The sequence below is a fragment of the Tachypleus tridentatus genome, chromosome 4 (genome assembly GCF_004210375.1).
Source record: "Tachypleus tridentatus isolate NWPU-2018 chromosome 4, ASM421037v1, whole genome shotgun sequence".
Lineage (NCBI taxonomy): Eukaryota > Metazoa > Arthropoda > Merostomata > Xiphosura > Limulidae > Tachypleus > Tachypleus tridentatus.
Window position 1 is genome coordinate 70,227,495 of NC_134828.1, and position 24,054 is coordinate 70,251,548.

General features: G+C 35.0%; 1 protein-coding gene across 2 annotated transcripts in view; it reads right to left on the reverse strand.

The window, feature by feature from the left end:
* LOC143249391 (glycogen phosphorylase-like) overlaps window positions 1–24,054 on the reverse strand; it is a 57,727-nt gene that overhangs the window by 8,872 nt on the left and 24,801 nt on the right. For both annotated transcript variants that reach the window (XM_076499162.1, XM_076499161.1), the window contains exons 11-14: window positions 17,226–17,340; window positions 9,730–9,831; window positions 9,143–9,349; window positions 6,965–7,186 (exon numbers count right to left, since the gene is read on the reverse strand). In XM_076499162.1, coding sequence (XP_076355277.1) covers window positions 6,965–7,186; window positions 9,143–9,349; window positions 9,730–9,831; window positions 17,226–17,340 — 646 coding nt within the window. The remainder of the gene's footprint in view (window positions 1–6,964; window positions 7,187–9,142; window positions 9,350–9,729; window positions 9,832–17,225; window positions 17,341–24,054) is intronic.

Sequence of the window (24,054 nt, forward strand, 5' to 3'; positions counted from 1 at the left end):
TGATTTTCAAAACATTTATTTGAAGGAAACTCCTTATCTACAAACATTTAATCCTGAAATAATGAACTGGGTCCAAACTAGACAAATATATTAAATGGTGAAATGAATACAACTAAAAGTAAAATAAATAAATTTTATTTTAATTGTGTTAGTTTTGCCTTTGCACTGCTAATGAATTAATTAAGTAATGGGTCTGTTAGGTTTCAGTGTTGAGAATAATAACAAAAGTCCACCTGTTAGTTTTGGGGTTAAGTAAACAAGGGTTGCAATCATATTAATCTCAGAATGTCCAAAGGAATCTAAACAGAACATATTTGATTCCTAATATCATGTGATTTACAAACAAGTTAGCAAAAAAAACATCACCAATATTATAACTGATACCACAAATTACTGGCATGCTTCCTATGTATTTTACAAAAAATTAAAGTAATTTGAATATAAAGGTACAATTAAAGGAAAACATTCTATAACAAAAAATCGTATTTTAACCACTGCAAAACAAAACAATGCCAGTACGTTATCATTTATGCATTTGCACTTAACAAATTAGCTCATAAATGTCACCCTATCTTCAAACATAAAACACAAAAATCAATGAATATTTATGAATCTAAGTTAGTTCTTTTGGTACATTTACAATTTTAAATGAAATAATAGCCACTTCATGTCATAACGCTATTACACAAATATGATATGTTTCACACTAACTTATTAGCAATAAAAACAGCAGTCTCAGACCTAATGATGTCATGCCCCATTTGGTTTAAGAATATCATGCAATAAAATAAGTATAACTTTTAAAAGCAACATACATAAAGAGTATTAGGATTAATAGTCATTTTGTTGTTTGGTTGTTTGATTTGGTGTTTTATAGCACAAAGCAGGTAGGCTATCTGCACCAAACATCCAGTAAAAAGTTAAAATTAAAGTAAATTTAGTAAAATTCATAAAAGGAAATTAAAGTAAAACAAAACAAAGTTAAAAAAAACATAAATAAATAGCATAAAACCAATGTTTACATCCAGTCTACAACATTAAGTGAAAAACTACAGTAATACAAGCTATAAAGAACTTTCTGTAGCATAATTGTAATTATCATAACTTGTCAGGAAGACTAACAGGTAAGTACAAAAACCACCATCAGTCACCTGAAGTTGGCCTTTCCAGTGCTGGTTCCGAGTTATTTGATGTTATGGCCATTTTCAAAAAATAAAGTAATAGAAGTTTTAAAAGACTCATAGCAAAATTTTAATAATAACTCGCCAGAATGACTAACAGGTAATTCAAACAGCAGCGTTAGTCACCTCAAGCTGGCCTTTCGAATCTTGTTTCGAGTTATTTAACATTAAGATCATTTTATAATTTGAAATCCAACGGGATGGACTTTGATTCTTAAAAGAGAATCACATTAAAAAAGATCTAATATATACATTAAAAAACTCAAATAGCATTAAAAAGATTAATAACCTTTAAAAAACTAAAAAAAACATTTCCAAGGTAGACAGTGTCACCATTACCAATAACACTGTCTAACGTTATGGACAAACCTTGGGACAGATCATATTTAAAATTGTACTGTCTTTGAGAGTTGTAACCACGGCAATAAAGTAAGATGTCGCTTATTGTGACCTACGTGTTACACAGACTACACACTGGTGCATCAGTTTCAGGTAAAAGAAAACAATGAGTTAAAAAACTGTGACCAATGTATAGTTAGAACAACTTCCTCTTTCCGATCCTTACATAAGCAAGACGGCCAAAATCCACTATAGGGTTTTATTTGGAAAAGCTTGTTTCTGCATTTCTTACTCCAAGTTGACAGCCAGCTGGCATGGAGCTGAGCCTTGAATACAGGACCACAGTCCATGTATGGAAAAAGCACAGCAGTGATAGTGCAAGAGCAAATAGAATTAGCTGTAGTGTCGGCCAACTCGTTCCTACGAATACCAACGTGGCCTGGTATCCAGAAAAATTGGATAGAAGTAGATGTTAATGAGAAATGGGCCAGTCGGTTTTGAATATCAGTGAGAACAGGGTGTGAACTAACGTAAAGCGATTCCATGGCCAGTAGAAAACTAAGCCAGTCAGTATAAATAGTGCAGTTTAAGTACTGCTTAGCTTCTATGTGATCCAAGGCATGAGAAATGGCATACAGTTCAGCAGTGAACACAGAAGCTGTAAAGGAGATTCTGCACACAATCACCAAACCACAATAAACCATGGCAGAGCCCACACAGTCACCTGATTTCAAACCATCTGTATAAATAGGAATGGAAAGATGGTTCAAAAGATGTTCAGGAAATAGCAGAAAGTATTTCCAATTGAGAGTGTCTGTTTTTCTCAGATGACTTAAAGACAGGTCACATTTAGGGACTGTAAGAAGCCAAGGTGGGATAGGCTGACCAGTGGATACAGCAATGTTATCCAAGGACAGACCCAATTCATCCAACTATGTCTGGATACAAAGGCCAAAAGGAGAAATGGTAGAATGTCTGTTCTGAAAACGTATGACCCAATGAAGAAGGAAAACACAACCCCAGGTAAGATGCTTTGGTAAGGAATGAAGTTTCGAAGCATGTAGTAAAGACATTTGAAAATGGCAGAGGTGCAGAGAAGGTTCATGAGACTATGTATAAGCTCTGAACTGGGGAAGTGTAGAAAGCCCCAATGCAGAGCCAAAGTCCTTGATGATGAATAGGGTCCAGCATCTTTATGGCCGATGGTCTGGCAGAGCCATAAACCATGTATCCATAGTCAAGTTTCGATTGAATAAGAGCACTATATATCTTTAGCATAGAACATCGATCCGCTCCCCAAGTGGTAGTATAGAAGACACAGAGGATGGCCAGTGCTCTTGTACATTTGACCCATAGCTACTTAATGTGTGGTATAAAGGTCAGCTTACGGTCAAAAATAAGCCCCAAGAACTTTGTCTCAAGGACCAGAAGCAGCACAACTTCACCGATACGGAGTTAAGGATCAGGGTGAATACCCCGTTGGCAGCAAAAATGCATACAAATGGTTTTAGAGACAGAGAAGTGAAAGCAGTTTGCTGTGGTCCACTTCAATAAACAACTGAAGGCAGTCTGTAGCTCCCGCTTATGTTTGACAACTGACATGAAATGTGAAAGTCATCGACACAGAGCCTGTTTGCAACAGTAAGAGGAAATTATTTAGTAATGGCATTAATTTTTATACTGAAATGTGTGACACTCCAAACAGCCCTGAGGGACTCTAAGTTCTTGTAGAAAAGAACGTCAAAGTGTTGAACCCACACAAACTTGGAATCTCCTGTCCATTAAAAAAATGTTAATAAAAATGGACAAGTGGCCACGTAACCCATACAAATGAAGATCTCATAAAATGCCATTCCTCCATAAGCCTTTTCAATGTCAAAGAATATTGATACAAGATGTTGTTGTTTGAGAAAGGCTTCTCTGACTGACATTTCAAGTCAAATCAGGTGGTCCATGGCGGAGTGCTGTTGTTGGAACCCACACTGGGTGGACAAAAGGAGGTTGTTTGATTCAAGGAAACAAACAAAACGAGCATTAACCACCCTCTCTAAGGTCTTACAGAGACAGCTCATCAAAGCAATTGGATGGTAGTTTGAAGGAATCTTGGGATCTTTCCGAGGCTTAGAGAAAGGCAGGACAATAGCCAGGCACCAGGTGTTTGGAAGAACATTCTCCTGCCCGATCTGGTTAAAAAAATCAGCAGAATAACAAGGGAAGCAGGAGATAGATGGTGCAGCATGCCATAGTGTACATCATCAGGTCTAACTGATGTACTGCCAGACCAATGAAGGATCAGTTTGAGTTCCATCAGTGTAAAGGGACAATTATAGTCATAGAGACAATCAGCTCGAAAGAAAAGAGATGATCGCTGTGTCCGAGTCTTGATGGCTAAGAAGGTGGAGAAAGAAGCAGAAGTTCTAGATACCCAGCAAAAGCTTTCACCTTGAGTACTGGCGATGCTCCAGGTATCAGCTACTTCCTGGCCATCAGAGAGCAAGACTGAGAGGGGGACAGAATTATATTGCCCACTGACCTTTCGAATCTTGTCCCATATGACTTTGGAACTGGCGGTAGAAGGCAGGATTTTACCATGGATGAGGATATAGTGGAAAATGTGGTTTTAGAAGGTTTTAGAAATATATTGAGCAGCTGCTTGTATAATACAGTCAGTTACTACTGCTACACAGTTGTCTATTGATGGATTACACACAATGGCAGGATAAAGTTCCGTGAAAGCAGTGAAAGAGGACCAGCTTGCATGATCCAGCTTCCATAGGGGGCACGTGGGTCGGGTGACATCGACCACGGCCAGTCTCTCTCAAAATTATAGGAAAATGATTACTGCCTCCTGGATTATTGTCAACCCTCCATGAAAAATGGGAGAATAATGAAGGGGAGCAAACTGAGAGATCAATAGCAGTAAAGGACTGACTAGGTGCATGAAAATAAGTAGAATAATCTGTACTGAAATGGGAAAGGTTGTGATCAGAGAGCATATGCTCTACAGAGCGACCCCTCCTATCAATATCAGCACTTCCCCAGAGGAAATGATGTCATTAAAGTCCCCCAGGATGAAAAAGGGAGATGGTAACTGTTCAATGAGAGCATCAAGGTCTGATTGATCAAATGTCTCTCTAGGCGACAGACAGAGAAAACCAACAGTGATGGTATGACCCAAGGAAACACGAATGGCTATGGCCTCCAATGGTGATTTGAGTGGCAAAGACAGGATGGGTACATGCTGATCAACCAACAGTGCCACCCCTCCATGCACTCATCCATCACACAGCCTGTCATTTCTGTACAAAGAAAACTGCCAAAAAGTGACTGTATTGACAAGTTTCAGAAATGTTTCCTGTAAGGAAAGACATACAGAATGGTAGGAAGCACTCAGTGTTTTGATGTCATCCAGATTAGAATGTAAACCTTAACAGTTCCATTGTATCAAGGTGGCCATTTTTATTTACATGTAGGCAAATTGGGTGAAGAATCCTTCTGGTTATGACCATGTCTTTTTTCCTTACTGTCCTTATTCGAGGGATGTCTATCGACCTCCATGGATTCTGCCCTGGGTCGATTGGGTAGGTCTTTGCTGTTGGAAGGGGATACCAGTGACTGAGAATGTAAATGAATGATCATTTTGCATCTTAATGTGTGAAAAGAAGATGTATCTGAGGAAATGACTGTACCTGGAACCAAAGGATGTGGATCTTGGGGTTTGTTGGAATGTATGCAAGAAACAGAGATAGGTGTTGAAGTTGCTTTATCAACTTTTTTAACCATGAAGGTCAAAAGACTTTTCATTTGTTTTGAGAACAATTTTTTGAAGGCACAGAGAAATCTGTCTGCACTCCCACTGTAGTTGTGGGATGAAGTGCAGCAGCATACATCTGAGATGAAGCACGTGGTGGACAACAACTTTCAAGCCTTAGGATAAGTAATGTTATGAATCATTTTCAAATGCTGCACCTCTTTTCCTTCCGTTCATTTAGAAGAATGAAAGTAGGAGGGGTGAGAGCCATTGCAATTGACATAATGAGGGTCCATTTCACACTTATAGGCATCATGGTCCTTGCCACTGCAATAAGCACACATCAGGGAACCACAACATGATGTCTTTGAGTGACCAAACCACTGACACTGGAAACATCGAGAGGATTTGGAATGTATGGCTGTACCCTGCAATTAAGATAACCTGCCTTGATGGCGGCAGGTGGAAGTGGTGATGTAAATATCAGAAGGAGGATATTGGTTGGCACTGTAATTCCTTCTTTGCAAATGGAGATATGCCTCATTGCAGAAACTCCTTGAGTGGAGAAACCAGCGAGAATCTCTGACTCGGGGGTGTTCTTCAAATCCCTCTCAACAATAACTCCTCATGATTAATTCAAAGTAGCATAACGTATAACCTTAAGAGATATATCCTTAATTGCCTTTGAATGCGAGAGGAGTTCACTGTGTTGAGATGTAGATGTTTCCACCAATATGTCACCAGACTGAAGCTTCTTTAATGATTTTGGAGAGCCAACAGGTCCCTTCAGTCCCTTCTGAATGAAAAAGGGAGACATTTGCCTCATAGGTTTGTCTGAAAGAGAATGTAGGATGAGAAAATAAGGTAAAACAGGTGTTACATATGTTGAAAATTGCTGCTCAAAATCTTCAAGATGTGGTCATTCACCTATGGACTGTTTTTTCACTATTTCATTTAAGATTTTATTTGGAGGATCCATAATAAAAAAAGGGAAATTTCAGTGTCCACTAACACCACCCACCATGGAGCCCTACGAGGGGACGCACTACAATGTCAAACAAGGACACTGCAGCAATGCCAGGGTTTTGTGAGCACTATACCCAAACACCAGCATCAGATACAATGTCCACAACACCTGTTGAAAATATCCAATACTGGTACTTGGTTGACCCTAGCCCAAGTGGACTAGCCAATTGACCCATCCCAAGACTGCCCATCTACAGGAATTCATGGATTGGACTCCTCAACCATCAGGATCCTCTCCTCCCCTTCATGGGTTGCCACGCATGGCAAACACATGGGTGGATGTTTAGATCCCAGAGGAGGTAAACTGAAAAAACAAAACCTTGCCTGGGAGATTTTTTTTTTTTACTTTATCCAAAATAAGTACTAGTAAAACTGCCAACAGCACAAAATTTTAAACCTGAACATTTCAGTTATAATCTAAAGATGTAAGTGATTAGAGGGGGAAATGGAATCTTAAAGCATAAAGAATGGTTTTTTAAACTTGTTATAGTAGCTTCACAAAAACCACAACATACATTGTTGGCAAAGATTAAGTTATACTCACAAAAAAAAACTTGAATACCACAGATGCACTGTTAAGTTTCATCTAAATCTTAAATATCCTATTTTCAGTTCTGATATGTAAACAAACAAACATTAAAAACCATAAGGCTTTGTTAATTCTTACCATGAACTTCATGTTTCCAGTTCCTGAGGCTTCAGTGCCAGCAGTGGAAATCTGTTGACTAAGGTCAGCAGCTGGGATGATCTTCTCTGCCAGGGTAACTCTGTAATTCTCTAGATAGACAATCTTCAGCTTGTCACCCACAACAGGATCATTATTCACTACACGAGCCACAGTACAGATTAACCGGATGATTTGTTTTGCCATATAATATCCTGGAGCAGCCTAAAATGTATTGTTATTAAATATTTAGTAATTTTAATTGAAGAAAATCTAATATGTGTATATGAAAAAAATAAAATTTTGTGCTGTTTATTCTTTATTTTAATTAATGGTAGTGTAACATTTCATAAAACAGTAGTTATTAACATGAGTGTGGTCGTATTTACTCCAATATATCCCTAATCTTCATTAACATTTTCCCAGATTTTTATAGCAGTGCATAAATTAGAATTGCTTGATGCATATGCTCTCTTCTGTATATAGTTAGTTATTTATTACACTTATACAGACTATTTTTAGACTCCATCTTACCCCTCTCCCTCAAACAAATTATCAATAAATTCAATAAATATTATCAAAATAAAAAAACTCCAAGCAGACTAGGCCATAGTACAAACATTATGTTTTTATTTTGAAAATTGCTATCAAGTGAATGACTGAGAAAATAAATTTTTTAAACTTTCAAAATTAATTTCCAAGAACCAGGTTTATGTTAAATGTTAGATCGTTGCTTACTGATACACTATTTGAAACGTATTTAAAATACTTTGACCGTGAAGTTTTTTTTATAAGTTTACGTGTTTGCTTCAACCCTTTTGCCACAGATGTACTTTACTGTGCATGACACAAAGTTTTAATGTCTTACATTCAAAACTTTATTAAACTACTTTTGTTCATGTTACACCAATAAGTATAGCATAAAATCTTAGCTTATAATCCATATCTTAATAGTATACAAGTTTTAAGTTATTAATTCTATAAGAAAATATTACCTATATTAGATTTATGTTCTTTAGTGCATTATTTAATTAAATAAAAATTATCTAGTGCTTTACTTCCATTAGTAATTTAAAAAGTGTCACTAGCAATCAAGAGGATGAAAGAAGTTTGGATAAGTATCTTATTTCATCTTTTTCATGTTTATTCTTTATTTATTATTATAAAAGTAATTAAAATTTAAAAATAGAGGTTTTATTTGGTTAATTAAGATTAAATTAGTTAAAATGAATGATAATAATATAATAAAAATATTTCACAAGGCACACATATGAGCAGCTGGTAGGTAATGTAATTTGATAGCATAATATGAGCTGCACATTCCCCAAGTGATTTACAACATATAATGATGTGAATAGTAGTTAGGTGCATTTCAAATGGCAATAAAACTTAATTATAAATAGATGTATACTGTTACAAGCTTAAAGGTACTTGCAATAAATGAGAATAATTTCATGTTACAATATGAAGTCATTCTAGAAAGAAATAAAATCAGTAATTTAGATTTATTTAGATTTTTGTGTGTGTGTGTGTGTTAAGAGGTTGATCAAACTGACTGATTCTGTTCAAAGATAAAGTAGAAAAATATAAAATTTTGCTGAAAACATTTGAAATTATATTTAAGAGGTTTTAGGGATTACATAAAGGAAAACTGATTTGAGGAAAAATATTTTTAATATTAATGTGAAAATTACTTTTAACATGGACTATTCAAAACAAATACTCAATATATTCTTTGACAAATCTTTACTTTAGTTTATTAAAATATTTAATTAAAAATATGATTTATTTTGGATGTGAGATTTTCAAATTTTATTAAAATATACACACTACATTGAAAGTTAGAAGTATTAAATCTATAAAATTATTAAACAACTACAAAGAGGTCATGTAATCAGTTAAATTGACCAAGCCCATGCTCAGAGAGTTAATGAACATTCACACAACAGTTGATCTGTCCTCTATCCACCATAGGGATCTGAACCTCAGATTTTAGCTTTTGTAAGCCCATACACCTTACTGTTGCCTGACTGGGGGGATTAAACAGAAAAAAAGGAACTATATAATTTAAATAAGACTGAAAACTTTAATAAAGGTCTTTACATTAAAAATTTAATGATTTTTTGCTACATAGGCACATATTTTGACATTCCTCATACTGAAGAATTACACAACACAAACCTTTCCTCCAATCATCACAGTCCTTGGTACAAATGGAGCTGATGGGTTACGCTTAATACGGTTGTACATGGTTATAAAGTGAAGACAGTTGAGAAGTTGCCTCTTGTACTCATGAATCCTCTTAACCTGAATATCAAACATTGAAGCTGTATTGATAATAATTCCATATTCCTTCTGGATGTAGGAAGCTAGCTTCATCTTGTTCTCCTGGATATACACAAATGATTAAATTCATGATTTTTTGGTCCTTCTATTTTAAATCCAAATATTAAATGTTTCCTACAATTACTTCAACAAATTTGGTGTAAATAAAATACTTTTTATACTGTCTACAAAACTTCCTACGTGGTGAAGATAAGTATTCATATTAAAATATTAATGTTAACTGCAGTATAGCTTCAAGTATCACATACTTCTATTACTCAAATAAGATTACTTTTAATTATTGTGTGCCAAATGTATATAATATATACTGCAGTAATATTGGTATTGTGTTCAGTGTAAATTTCTATACACTTTACAAAGACAGTCATTTTATTGCTGCTTTAATGTAACACAGCGCTTACAATTTAATGTAAACACTATACCTGTTTAACAGTTTGGATGGTGCGCCTGAAGCCACGATCATTTACAAAGGAAGCCAATTTCTTAAGTTCATCCAAGTGGGTCAACCAACTTTCTCCAATACGCTGCAAAAATTATTTAATCTTATAAATGAAGCAAAAAGACAGTTTAAGTTCTTATAGTAAACTTTCCAACAATAATCTCTTGTTTTGAACATATCGTATTTGGACAGCATCTTACTGATATGATATGTACGTGAAACATTTTTTCTATGTTTTGTTTTAAAAAAAAAGAAATCATTTGTGTGGTAGAATTGGGTTGTGCAATATTCTGTATAATAAATTCAACAGAGCCACAAAGTAGCATGTATGATAAAATTACAAATAATTGTAGAAAATAAAAAAATGTATCTTCTATCATAGTTAAATAAATAACTATCTCTTCATATTAATACTGGAAATAAGAACATGTACTTAGCAGTGAAAAAATAGAGGCAAGTTTAATTCTACAGCTGATTTTAACCTTTTCAGAGCATCAAATTTTCTTTAAAATGGACTATGTTATTTTTCAGAAAACCAAAAGAGTTAACATACAATATGAAACTGACCCATTTTTCCAGTTGAAAGTACAGTATATATGCATTATTTGGAGAGTAAGAAATATAAGTACATTTGAAAAGTTTGTACATTCTGTGCTCTGTTCATTAATGTGAGGATTGTCCAAAATGTTTGTTGCTCAGCCTAAAAAAACAAAAACAAAACACAAATGCATGATTTCTTCTAACAGATATTAAGTCTTTTCAAGGTGTATTTCTGTACATGGTGAGGGGACTTCCCAGAGAAGATTTTGTACTGGGATCTAAACATTTACCAACGTATTTGTTGTGTGTGGCATTCTGTGAAGGGTAGGAGAGGATCCTGATGGTTTAGAAGTATCACTTAATGTGTCACTCAATATTGATGACACTTTGACACTTCATTTTGGCCTTAAATTCCTGTAAATGGGTGGCTTTGGAATAGCTCCCCTAAAGATTATTCAGTTGGTCCTTTTGGGCAAAGGTCAACTAAGTAGCAGTATTGGATATTCTCAACATGTGTTCTGAACATTGTGTCTGATGCTGGTGCTTGGGTATAGTGCACACAAAACCCTGAAATAGAGCTTTATGGTGGTTGGAGACATTGAACAATGAATTTTCTTCATTTCTTATAGGTCCCAACACTGGTGACCCCCAAAAAATTAAATCATTAACTGATAAGCAACCATGCTTGGAGGAATCTGATCTCCAATTCCCACCTCCTACTGTTTCTGTATCTTGGTTTTCATTCTTCATTCTTTGACTGAGAAATAATTAAAATAAATGTCTCTCTCTCTTTTTTTACCCAGAAAGGATTAGAGAAATTTGTTGGCTCTCCAAAGTCAGTAAAGAAGTTACATTTAAGGGACATCTTGGTGGAAACATTTACACCTAAACACATCAAACTCCTAACTTTGAAGGCCTCTGAGAATATACCTATTGAAGTTACTTCCCATAATACTTTACACTCCTTCAGGAAAGTGATCACTGAGAAGCATTTAAGATACATCCCTTTGTGATTAAACTTTGTTCATTGATCAAATATTTTGTGTTTAAAAGAAAATGACACTGCAAGAAATCTGCTGTGACATAGAAGCAATATTAGGAGATGGTGCTTTGGCATATTCAACAGAGAAAAACTAGTGTACTGAGTTTAATCCTTAAACAGTAGGAATGTTGCAGCATCAATTAATAATGGCTACTGTTTAAGGGTTTAGCACAGTAAACAATCGTGAAGATTCTCCAAGGTCAGGTCAGCTGTCAACATCAACCACAATGAAAACTGTATATAAAATTCATGGTCTGATTACACTATGCAACAAATTTTTACTTTTTTTTGTTCCTGGGCAGGAAGTGTTATTTCCCAATTGCTTATGCCTATAGTAAATGGAAAAGACCTATTTTTCTCTTCAAACTTTGCTTTTGTGACCTGGATAACGAAATTTTCAAATTTTCCCATTTTCCAGAACATTCCAGGTAGATTCAGTGCTGAGTAGCTGACAGAGAATTTTCTCGAACTTACAAGAATTTTCAAGAACTTTCTAGAATGTTGTAGGACTTACAAGAATTTTCTAGAATTCTCCATAGTAATATATATACAGGGGCTCCCCACTCACCACTTCAGTTTAGTTCTTCCTGCCTAAGTGAACATATAGACCTATTTGATTTTATCAGAGATGGCATCAAGAAGCTGCAAGCATTCTTCAGATGCATTCTGCTATGTATGTCGCCAATTTATCAAGATAAGAGTGAAAAGGTACTCTGTGACAGCATCTACTAAAATTTGTGAAGCCTACAAGGCATATTTTGGCATGCCTGTTGGGGATCAAGACAAACCCTGGGCATCTCATTTTATCTGTGAGCACTGAGAAAAAACTCTAGAAGATTTTGCTTGAATTTTAATAACATTTTGCTTGCTTGAATAGTAAGATTTTATATTATGCAAATTTTAGACCTTTTAAAATTTAGCTCTCTTTTTTTAATTTCCAATAGTATAGAAAAAATATCACATATAAAATATATTGCATGAGCCTCTTACACATTAGTTGTGGATGAAACAAATTTATTCCTCATAATAACAATTTTATTTTGCTCTTTCGCAGGATGGTACAGAGGGGAAAAGCGAGACATGAAGTTCACTATTCCAAGAATTTGGTGTGAACCCACTGATCACTCAAGCAATGGTGGACCCTTCCAAACATTGGGCTGGCAAGAATGCATCTGCTATCATATATCCGGACCCTACATCATCCATTGCCCCAGTGCCACACTGCCCTGAGCTCCCTGTACCCACTCCGCCAGAGAGAAAGCACCCATCCTCAGAAAGAGCAGGAAATCAGAAGAGGAGGTAGACGTTGAAGATCCAGATTACAAATTCAGTGGTGCAGCTGGTAAAAGAAACCCATATTACCCCAACCAAAGAGACCTCAATGACTTGATCAGAGATCTTGGTCTAACAAAGTTGAATGCCGAGACTATATTTAGAGGCTGATATGTGGAAGTGATTTACATTACAGTTGCAAATCTCAAAAAACTACTCACTTCTAAACATTTTTGTATAACTATATGTAAATCGTGATTCATATTTTGTTTTATTCAGACCTTATGTAAATGAAAATGTGCAAATTTGCCCGTTTTTACGTAGAAAATAGGTTAATTTCTAAATTTCATTATCCAGGTTACAAAAGCAAAGTTTGAAAGGAATAATGGCCATTTTCTGTACTTTTACAACATAAGCAATTAAGAAATAACACATACTATCCAGGAACAAAATTTGTGTTATATAGTGTTATGTATGATAAAAGAACTGCTTTTAGGAAGACAGAGGAGGAAGTGGTATAAGTACTGTAGCAAGCATTTTGAGTGACAGTCTTGACATGAGTAAAGTTAGTGCCAGATGAATTCCAAAAGTTTTGTCACTTGAGCAGAAATGGATCTGAGTTGTTGAAAGTCAACACCTACTCCAAAGGTCTCAATAAATTCATAACTATGGATAAAACATAGGTTTACTATTTTGACATAGTTAGAAAAAAATGCAAATTTTGCAATGAAAACACCCAAGTTCACCCATCTCAAAGAAGTTCAAGTCAAAATCTTCTGCTGGGAAGGTCATGGCATAAATTTTTTGGATGTCACAAACATTTTACCAATTATTTATTTGGAAAGAGGTCAAACTGTTATAGGAGATTACTATGCATCCTAATCAACAATCTGTATCAAGAAATTATTAGGTTGTCCAAAAATAAATGTTGTTTTTGAACTGCAGAGTTTGGCAAAGTATAAACCAGTGTTGTAAAACATGCTTTAATCAAAGTAAACACTGTTTGCTTCAACACAATTTTGCCATGTAACAAAACTGTTTATGGCCCTGGTGTAGAAATCAGAGTTTCTATGGTCAGTGAACTCCCTGAAACAATCTTATGTAGCTGCCTAGTTTTGAAAGCATTTATTGTTCAAAAAGTTGTCAAAGAGCTTGAAAAAATGAAAAACTGTAGGGAAAAGGTTTGGAGGATAAGGTGGATGAGGCAAAACCTTGATTCCCAATTTGTTCAATTTTTAGAGCATCATCCTTGACAGGTCTCGTGATGTTGATTTTATTGATCTTCAGTCAGCTCATGCAGAACCCACTTATCCAACTTTTTTGTCATTACAATTACACTCAGGTGGTTGGCAATGCTTGATTTGCTTGTGCCTAGCATTTCTGCAAGCTCATGTACTGTTGTGCGAGGGTCTGTCTCAACTGCTTCCCTTAATATGTTTTCATCCAAAAATGGGTTCCTTTCACAACCTTCGTGATCTTCAAGACTTTCACCTCCATGTTGAAACCTTTGGAACCAGCACTGAACTGTACATTCAGTAACAGATCTATGCCCAAATGCCTGGTTGATGTTCCATGTAGTTTCCGTAGCTTTTTGTCTGAGTTTGAAATCATAGAGGAAAATCAGACAAAAGTCCTTCTTGTCCATGCTGCACTGGGGATTGCAAAACTTACTCTGAGTAGAGTTGGAACAGCAGACAATTAAGACACCTTGTAAGTGATAAATATTGGATTAAACCAACTTAATATTCAGCTTCTAAATGTCACTGTGATAATTCTGAAATTTATTTCTGAACAATCTTATAGAAAAAAGAGAATTCCTCTAAAAAGGTGAACTCTTTCTTTCATCATGGCAATGCGCCAGTTCACAAATTGGATGTTGCTTTGAACATTTTCCATAATACTGGCTTTGAATTACTCAACCACCCCTTAGTCACAGGATTTAATTCCAAGTAACTTTTTTTTCTTCTCCAATCTTATAATCTATTTGAAAGGTCACAGATTTCAAAGTGATTATGAAAATTTCCAAGTTAAGCATCTCTTCTGTGAAGTCATTTTAGTGCCTACTAACTAGCTTACAACACACTAATGCACAGCAATGCTAATAGTTAAGACAGGTGACCTGTTCAGGTGGTCTTTGGCTGTGTCTTAAGACTATCCTTGAAGCTTCCAAAATTCACTCTCGTAACTTACTTATACAATGCAAATAACTTACCCTTTCTAAAAATTAGGTTAAATGCACTACCTGAGAAATACTAGAAATTATCAGAAACAAGAAATAATCTCACCACTGCCATTCACACCATATATCATGTGCACTGCACAAAACAGCATCACCATACAACATGTACTGTGCCCAAACACAAACAACATAACACTATTTTTCTAGGCTAAGGGCAAGTTAATAATGTTATGATTTTGCCTTACAGATAGGGCACAGGACAGGTAGATTTTTCAGTGACTGTCCTGTGAAAGTGGGATTTTTTGAAATACTCACATTTTTTCCACTCACAGCAAATTCTTGGCATAGAATTTATAGATCCCTATCACTACGAAATAGGACAATTTAAGCCTATGTTTATGCTTACGTGTTTCCTTTTTCTTACCACCAATATCAAACTATTTGGTACTATCAATCCTGTTTCTGTTTATATGTAAGAACATGTGCATGTGTATATATGTATGCACATGTCTGGATGTTTGGTACACATTCTCAACACCAACCATCAACTCCCACATCTCTTTCCATCACATCTGCTTTGCCTCATTTTGTTACTTCTTTGCATTGGCCACACATTTTAGAAACCAGGAAAGTAAAAGGAACAACATCTAAAATCATAGTAACAAAGCAACTTCAATATTCTGTGACAAATCCATAGGAGAATGTAAACATTCTTTAACACCCCAGATGGGAAAGAATGCCTCTAACATTCCTTCACGTTGAATACCTGTTGCAGTTTTTGTTTTGTTTGTTTGTTTCAAGGAAAAAAAACAACAAAAAACCCTGAAAATACATACATAATTACCAAACTAAAAAAATTAGGAACTACAAAATATTTTTACATACAAAAGATGGATATTTATGAACGTCTTTCATACTGAACTGATCGGACTTGCTTTAGCCCTTTCATGGTACAGTGTTTTTTTTTTGTTATGATAGAATAGGTTTTACTCCTTAATTTTAAAATCCCTACAACAGGTTATTTATGTTTTCATGGAGAATCCTTTGTTTTGTGATACCATACTGATTAATATTTTAGTAGCATTCAAAACTCACTTGCACAAAATTTTTAGGCCTTCTGGTTTTAGTTATGTGACCTGTTTTAATATATGTAACATGCAGCACATACTTTGCAGAGATTTATCATTCAAAACCTATTTGTGATAAATGCTGGGGATTCTACAACATATTCTGCTTTGCTTTTTTTTTTTTTTTCTGGAATGATAAGGAAGGAAACCTCCAGTAGAAGTATAAACATAGCTATCCTGTTTATCATTACCTGTCTTATCATTTAGTCAGAATGGTTTATATTACAGTCTTTTATTTCTTTATTTATTTTTGAAGTTTATGCAAAACAACTATCTGTGCTAGCCATCCATAATTTAGCAGTGAAAGACTACAGGGAAAACAGCTAGTTATCACCAACTCTTGTGCTACACTTTCACCAACAAATAGTGGAACTGATTGTCACATTATAATGCTGAAATGGTGAGCGTGTTTGGTGAAACAGGGATTCAAACCTGTGACCCTCAGGTTACAAGTTGAACTTCTTAACCACCTGGGCATGCCTAGTTTATGTTACAGTAATGCCAACTCAAAGTGCTTCAAAAGAAATATATAATTAGAGGTAAAGCAGTAAATATGAGAGAAATTCCAGGATTTATTTCAAAAGTGCTATTAAATTATATTACCCTGTCGAAGATATGCAGTAGTGATATGCACAACATATAATGCAATCATTAAAACACACAGCGTGTATGTGTGTCTGTAGATATATATATAAGCACTGAAAGTTTTTAGTAAAACCATTGTTAAACCTAGTGTGTGTGTGTGTGTGTGTATATATATATATATATATATATATAAAAGCACTGAAAAGTTTTCAGTAAAATCAATTGTTAAACCCAGTCATTACCTTAAAGTCATGAGGGAAATTATTTTTGTTAATAGACCCCAAATGCGCTAGGAATATTCCATCTACCAGACAAAATCTAAATGCCAATGTTAAGATAATCAACAAATATGGAAATGAATTTAGGATATGGAGTTGTTGGATGAAAAGAGTTTATTTACTTAATAAATCCAAATCAGGAGTTGAAACATTGTGGGTGTAAGCACTCAACTCTCTGTATTTATGCTTATTTTATATTGAGTTCATAACTTTTTATAATGCTGATTTTAATCAGCTATTAACAATTAATATAATTAATGTAATTAATAGTATTAAAGCTATTATATATACAGAATGTATACTTAAAGGACTGAGAAAAATGAAACAAATTATGAAGAATTTAAAAATATAAACAACTTCTAAAAGCTCTTGGCAAAAAAAAAAACATCATACATAAATAATATAAAAGTACAAGTTTGTACAATTCTAACCTACTAGTGCAAACAGGCTACTTACATCAACAATAGCATCAGCAAGTCCAGGATTACAGAGTGCAAGCCACCGACGAGGTGTTATTCCATTAGTTTTATTCTGAAACTTCTCAGGATTCATTTCATAGAAGTCCTTAAAACTGAAGAACATTGGTATATGTTACAGAAAAATACCTCCATTTGTGTGAATTATTTTCTCAACCTAATTTTAACTTTTCTTATTAGAGCACAAACAAATAATAATAAATAATAACAATAAGCAATTTCCATTGATGTACTTCTCTGTCATTAGTTTATAATATTATTCATTCTAGTTAATATCCAAATCAGAATTAGTTCACACTGAAATTTAAACATTATGATCAGTTTGCAGAACATACCACTGGTTCTATAATACTGCCATAGTTTAGCAATATGTCACCTATACATACATTTAATTCAAGTTTATATGTTTAACCACCAAAAATTGGGTAAACTGACAATTTAGGAATGTTTCCACCAAAATATCACAACTGGCTACATTTCAGATATTTATATTTTACTTTTAGTTTGGCTACTTTAGCTGTTTAACTGTACAAAAATTAAAATACTAAATAAACAATTTTGAAATAACATTTGTATGTATAATCATGACACTCTCACAAATTCATTTTTATGATTCCAACAGTTACATTTTCTACAAATTACTGTGAACAGATAAAACTTCATTTGTTACTATTTCATTTATTCATTAGTAAAACAGCCAAATAACAATACATCACTGATAAATAACAATACTTGTCTAATGTCAAGTACTTAGCCTTTAGAAATTTCATTCAGGCTTTATTTCTCTACAAAATATTTATAGACATTAGCAACTAATGTGTTCAGAGGATAGCAAAACTTCACAATAAAAAAGATAATGATATTTAAGATAAACAACATAGTTTATTTGTAACATAGGGGGACACAGATAAACATTTTGGAATTCAACAAATTCCATTTTCAGTTTCTAAAGCAGAATAATTCCTATGTAAATAATTAAATCACATTGTTGCAATAATCAAAACTTAAAACACACTGAATGTGGAAGAGTAATAAACATTTTTAAAAATGTGCAATTTAAAATAAAACTACCTGTTATTCAGTGTTGGTGAAAGTTGCTTAATGCAGAGAGTTTCTTTAATCAGTAATTCTAGATCAGTGTTGGCCTTATAAAGAATACTAAAATGTGATATGTTTGGGTTTTCTTTCTTCAATATGTTGTTGTACACATGAATCACAGAAGTTACTTAACTTTTTTTCTGTGTGTTTTCATGGAACTCCCATATTTTCATTGACTAACTTGTAGTTAACATTTGGTTTTGCCAATAAACACACAGGAATTTCAGTGAAAAACATAAAAGAATGATATAATTCGGTGTCCCCTTATGTTATAAATAAACAATGTTGCTTATCTAAATATATTTACCATTTTTACTGTGGAATCTTGAGATAATTTAAGTCACAATTATTCATATTAATTTAATTTTTAAGCTACATTTGCAGCTGTACAATAAAAGTTAGGAAGATACCAAAAATAATCATTGTTAGGTTTCTTAAAGTTATTGGATAAATTTCCAACTTCCTTTTAAGTAGAACTGAAATCATGATGTCATTAAATTATAATTATTTTTTTCAATTAATAATGTACTAAAAGTTTATTTTTTGCAATAAAGCATAAGCAACAAATATAGTAAATTGTTTTGTAGATCATTTTGGTAATTAAAAAAAGTTTAAAAACAACTGTACCACAGATAACTAGAAAACAAAGTTAAAAACTGATACAAGTTAAAAGAGGTTAAAAATAATGATATTAGTAAAATTTTTATATTTCAACTTAAGCCAAAGTTTAAGTTGAAACATACAAATTCTACTAATATCTTGAAACAAGTATTTGTCATGTACAATGAAACCTCGTTGGTATGGACAACTGGGAGTATCCAAAATACAGATTATTTTTTGTATAGAAAAATCTTCACTATATGAAGTTTCAATAACCTCTGTATGCATAATCTAAATCTAAAGTTAATATTTTTTTAAAGCTGAAAATGTATTTCTGATAGGTACTTACCCTCCCACCTCACCCAAAGCTCTTTCAATCCTGTGTCTGAGGGCAAAACTGAATTGGCAGGCACCAATACATTGAGGAAAGAGACATACAGCAGTTCAGTGCTGTATAACTATGACATACCATTGATAAACCCAGAAAGTCAAGTGTGCAAGAGATAACAGACCCATACATGTATGTGCCAAGTATAAACTAGAATGTGTTAAATGCATTCCATCTGAGCAAAACATCCAGTGGAAATAGTCTTGTATAAGATACTGTGCTCAACAAATGCAGTCCTTCCAGGCATAAAACATCCACGGAAAGTGCCCTAGATGTGTAGGGTTATGATCAAAGAATTAAAGGTATGACTGTAATCATGAAGGTTTTAATAACCAGCCCATTGTCAACATACATGTCATACTTCCTCCATATATGTAGCAGGAAGCAGTATTGAACACAGTGATAATGAGTCACACTATGGTGCCTGAAAAAAACTAAATAAATATATGTGGCTAAGGCTGAAGGACTGTGAATTGTATATGAATAGGCCAAGTACAGTCCACCTGGGCAAGAAACACATGCAAGGCATTTCCACTCAATAAGTGTGGTTCACCTGGACAACATTCAAGGCAAAACCTCTTGGATACATTTGATTAGGCCAAGTGCAGTCTGCCTGGGCAAAAAATAGCTCGGGGAGACACCTTGAATTAAAACAGATTATTCCAAGTCCAGTCCATCCTGGCACAAAATATACAGTGGAACTGCCCTACATAAGAAATGTTTTTATCAACAAATGCAGTCTGCCCAAGCAAAAACATCCAGAAGCACCATAGATCTTGAATGTTATGTCCTTGTATAATCGTTGCTTGGTATAACAATAAGTATAACAATGATAGCCATCTTCTCACTGAATGGGTATACATAATCAATTAAGTGATTTTGTTTGTTGTAAAAACAATAAAACCCATTCAAGGGAAAAAAAACCTCCTAGTCCACCACTCCAGTGACTGGTAATCAGAAATAGCAAGGACTATTATGCTTCACTAGAAGAGAAAGTGGGCATACATGTTGGGAAATCTGGAGGAATGACATACCCAAGACTGTGCAATGGGTGTTTGCAATTCCCTATTTTCTAAAGCAGATAGATCCTGATTATAGAAATTACAGGACAGTATGGATGGGCAGAAATCCCCATCTGCTTTACTCCTTCAAGTCCATGAATGATGGCCTCACATATATACATATACCACCAGACAAGCTGCCAGTGTTCTTACAGAAACACTCATGTCAACAGTAGTGAGCCATATCGGAGTATTCATAATTAGTGCCAATATGATATTAAGTAACAAGTTGACTTACCCAGTCAAAGGCAAACAGATGTATAAAATCACCACAGGAGGAAGACACAGCTAGGTCATGCAGATAATGTGCAACAAATGTATTGAGGGTTGACCACATAACAGCCTGAATGGTCATCTCCAAAGACCAGCAGATTCAAGCAGCTACAGATATAGTTATGTTATAAATTTGTTGTGAAGAAACAGTGCTCAGATAGTGACCTTCCAATGGACAAATCAGAATGCACCAGTTTTTTGAGTTCATGAACCCAGCAATGTGAGGGAAAAGGGTGACATATCATGGGAAACAGGAGGATTCCATGGAACAAATAGACAAGAAACAGAATCACAAAAAGAGACAGTATGAACTGCAAAACATTGTAGGGACAAAGAAGTCAATCCAGATCTGAGCAGAAGTACAAGTGGGAAATGGAAGCTAAGGAAATAGGAGCAGCCAATGTTTTGTAAAGGAAGTCCCAATCTGGATAAAAGATATCACAAAGGGAATAGTAAAGGATGCAGGAAACATTAGTGATATAAACATAGGAACAAAGATGACCTTAAGCCAGGAAGAAGAGGAAATAGGTCTTAAGGGAAAGCTGATACAAGAAGCATGTTGTAAACAGGTGCAAAGGAAGAACCAAATAGGGCTTGAAGGACAAAACTGAGATCTAAACCCAGTAGAATCAATGAATGTGACAAATGGACCAAACGAAAGAAATAAAAATAACCTGGTAGGAAAAGGCCATCTGAAAATTGGGAGATACAGAAGGTGTTGAGAGGACAGTCCTTTAATTATAAACAGATGACACAGATAAATTCTGATCAAACAAAGAAGTGAAGAGCTGGAACAGAAAGCCAGTATGAGTGGAAGCCATGGCAAATGGACCAATGTCTGAAGGTAGACCAATGCCTCTGGTACACAGACAGGGAGGAATATGAAATGGTAAGGAAAAGTAATGATATTACACAAGGGGTGAATCCCTAAGTTGAGGCAAGGGATCAAACGAAATCCACATGTGAAGATGGAGTCTGGTTGCATTAAGATGAACAACATCCAAAAGGAGTGACTGGGGTAGAGGTAATGGCAAGGGTTATTATTCCAGTAAGGGCCAGAGTAGAAGGAACCAAGTCTGAGATGGCTAATATGGAGCAACCAGAAAAACACAATAAACAGTGATCTGTATAAGGAAAATAACTCTGGGGAATAGTCTGACTGGAGGACAGGCATATAGATGAGTATCCCCTCAAATCTTGGCTGAACACATCATATACCCCACAGATATGATGTGGAGAACTGGAAACCAAAAGGAAGTGACCCTAGTTAAGAACACACCCACTACAATACCTGAGGATGAAGGGACCACTCCATGGGAAGAACCTGGAGTACCAGATAAGCATTTAGCCTCAAGATTAATAACTCCAGGAAAATGACACACTAGAATCATCATTTTGAGGTCATGAGCCCAGTACAGGAAATTTAGAATCTGAAAACACTTGTCTTTCCTCTTGCTTGATAATACAGTTAATGACAGTGAAATTGTGAGGTTAAACCATAACCACCCTCCCCTACAGAAGTAGGAAGAAATGATAGAAGGCCCAACAAACTGCTAAAAATTCTAGGATGTTGATACATAAAGTATCCTCCTTGACTGACCACCAACAAGGTATCTCTAAGAAATAGAGGGGAAGGCCCTTCAACCCAACAAAAATACATCTGCAGACAAATGAGACTCATGACTAAGTGAAGGAATGGGAGCCCCCACTGTGGTGAATTCCCTGTTGAACCACCAAGCAAAGCCAGCCCTGATCCCAGGAGGAAGGGTGATGGAATGGTCCAGAGAGGAATTGTGGGAGAAGCTTTACTAAAGGGAACACATGTATGCCCAACTCAAAGGAAAGAGAACTTTCAAAGAAGCCAACATCCCCAAAAGAGATAGAACCTCTTGCACAGTGAGAGAAGAAGGTACAACCTTTATGACTGCCTGCTCCATATTCCTGAGCCAAAGTGGAGAAGACTGGGCCCAACTGAGACAGGAATTGAAGAGAATCCCTAAATACATAATATATTGCCTGGAGATAATAGGGAACTTCTCCAATGTTATGAGACACCAGTCACAAGCAGCTTCTTCAACAAGTGGATGTGAATTACTGACTAGGCATGCAACAAAGCAAGCAGTAGCCAGTCATCCATATAATATGTTCAAAGACCTAGTAAGTGAAGGTGATGTGCAAAAGAGCATATCCACTAAAGTAAGAAGTAAAACTCCATTATAAAATGAGGTGTTTCCACACAGGTATTCAGGACAGATATATGATGGGTCTTCAATCTCCTGTCTTTTTGGGATAACAAACAAATGGAAGTAAAATTCCAGTTAAATGGGAACCACCCATTTGATAGCTCCTTTGTTTAAGAGGCCTCAAACATACTTGGCTAGATAACTGAATAAGGTACAATCCCAAGGTGGAAAAGGAGAGGGGAACTGGAACTGAAGGCAAATACCCTCTAACAGAACCCGTAGAATCTACTGATTTGTAGTGAAGTAACAAAATGAGTAAAAACTCTATTAACCTGGCTCCCACCTGACCTCTGATGGATTGCAAACAGGAAAACTGAGAGTAAGAGACAGATAGTGGAAGAATAAAGAGCATGAAGAACAAAAAACAGTGAAGGCTGAGCAGGAAAATGTAGGGCAAGACAAAAAAGAGACCTGGGATGACAAAGTAACTTCACCACATCAACCATAAACTCCAATGCCCAAAGACAAACCCCACAAAAAACAACACTTATTAAAGAAACAGAGCCCGACAAAGATCCTAAAACAGTAGAGAAAGCTAAGTGTGCTAGTATAGATGGCACAGTATGACTGGTGAAGAGTTGTCACAAAATCATCACATTAGTAAATGGCCTAAAACCAATGGGTTATAAAAAAACTGGTGTGCTAATAGCAAAAATTCTTTTACCAATTCTTAGAGGGCAGATCAGGATCGAGATAGCTTTGTGTGAGAGTAGGGAAGTCCATTTCAGAACATATATTTCTTACAATAAACATTTTCTATAAATACATGATTCAGTAATACAAGAGGACTTCATGAAAATCAAATAGGCAGTCAACAAGAACAGGAAATAAGGTGGTAATTACTAACCATATATTAGTTACACTCATGATGTATTGGTTTATGACATTTTTTTTATCAAACTTTATGATAGGGATGTACATATAAACTGTAACAGATACGGAAATGTCAGTGATACTTATTTTACAGTCAAATCAAAGTGCTTCAAAACAAATTCACCTATAAATGTAAGCATCCTTCAAATGCATTGACTGTTTATATAAGTAAATACTACTTTGTATTTGGTATTCTGTGAGTAAGCTATTGACTTCAACAAAATGATGACTTATGTAAAGAAAATTATATATGTTACTTTTACTACACAATCT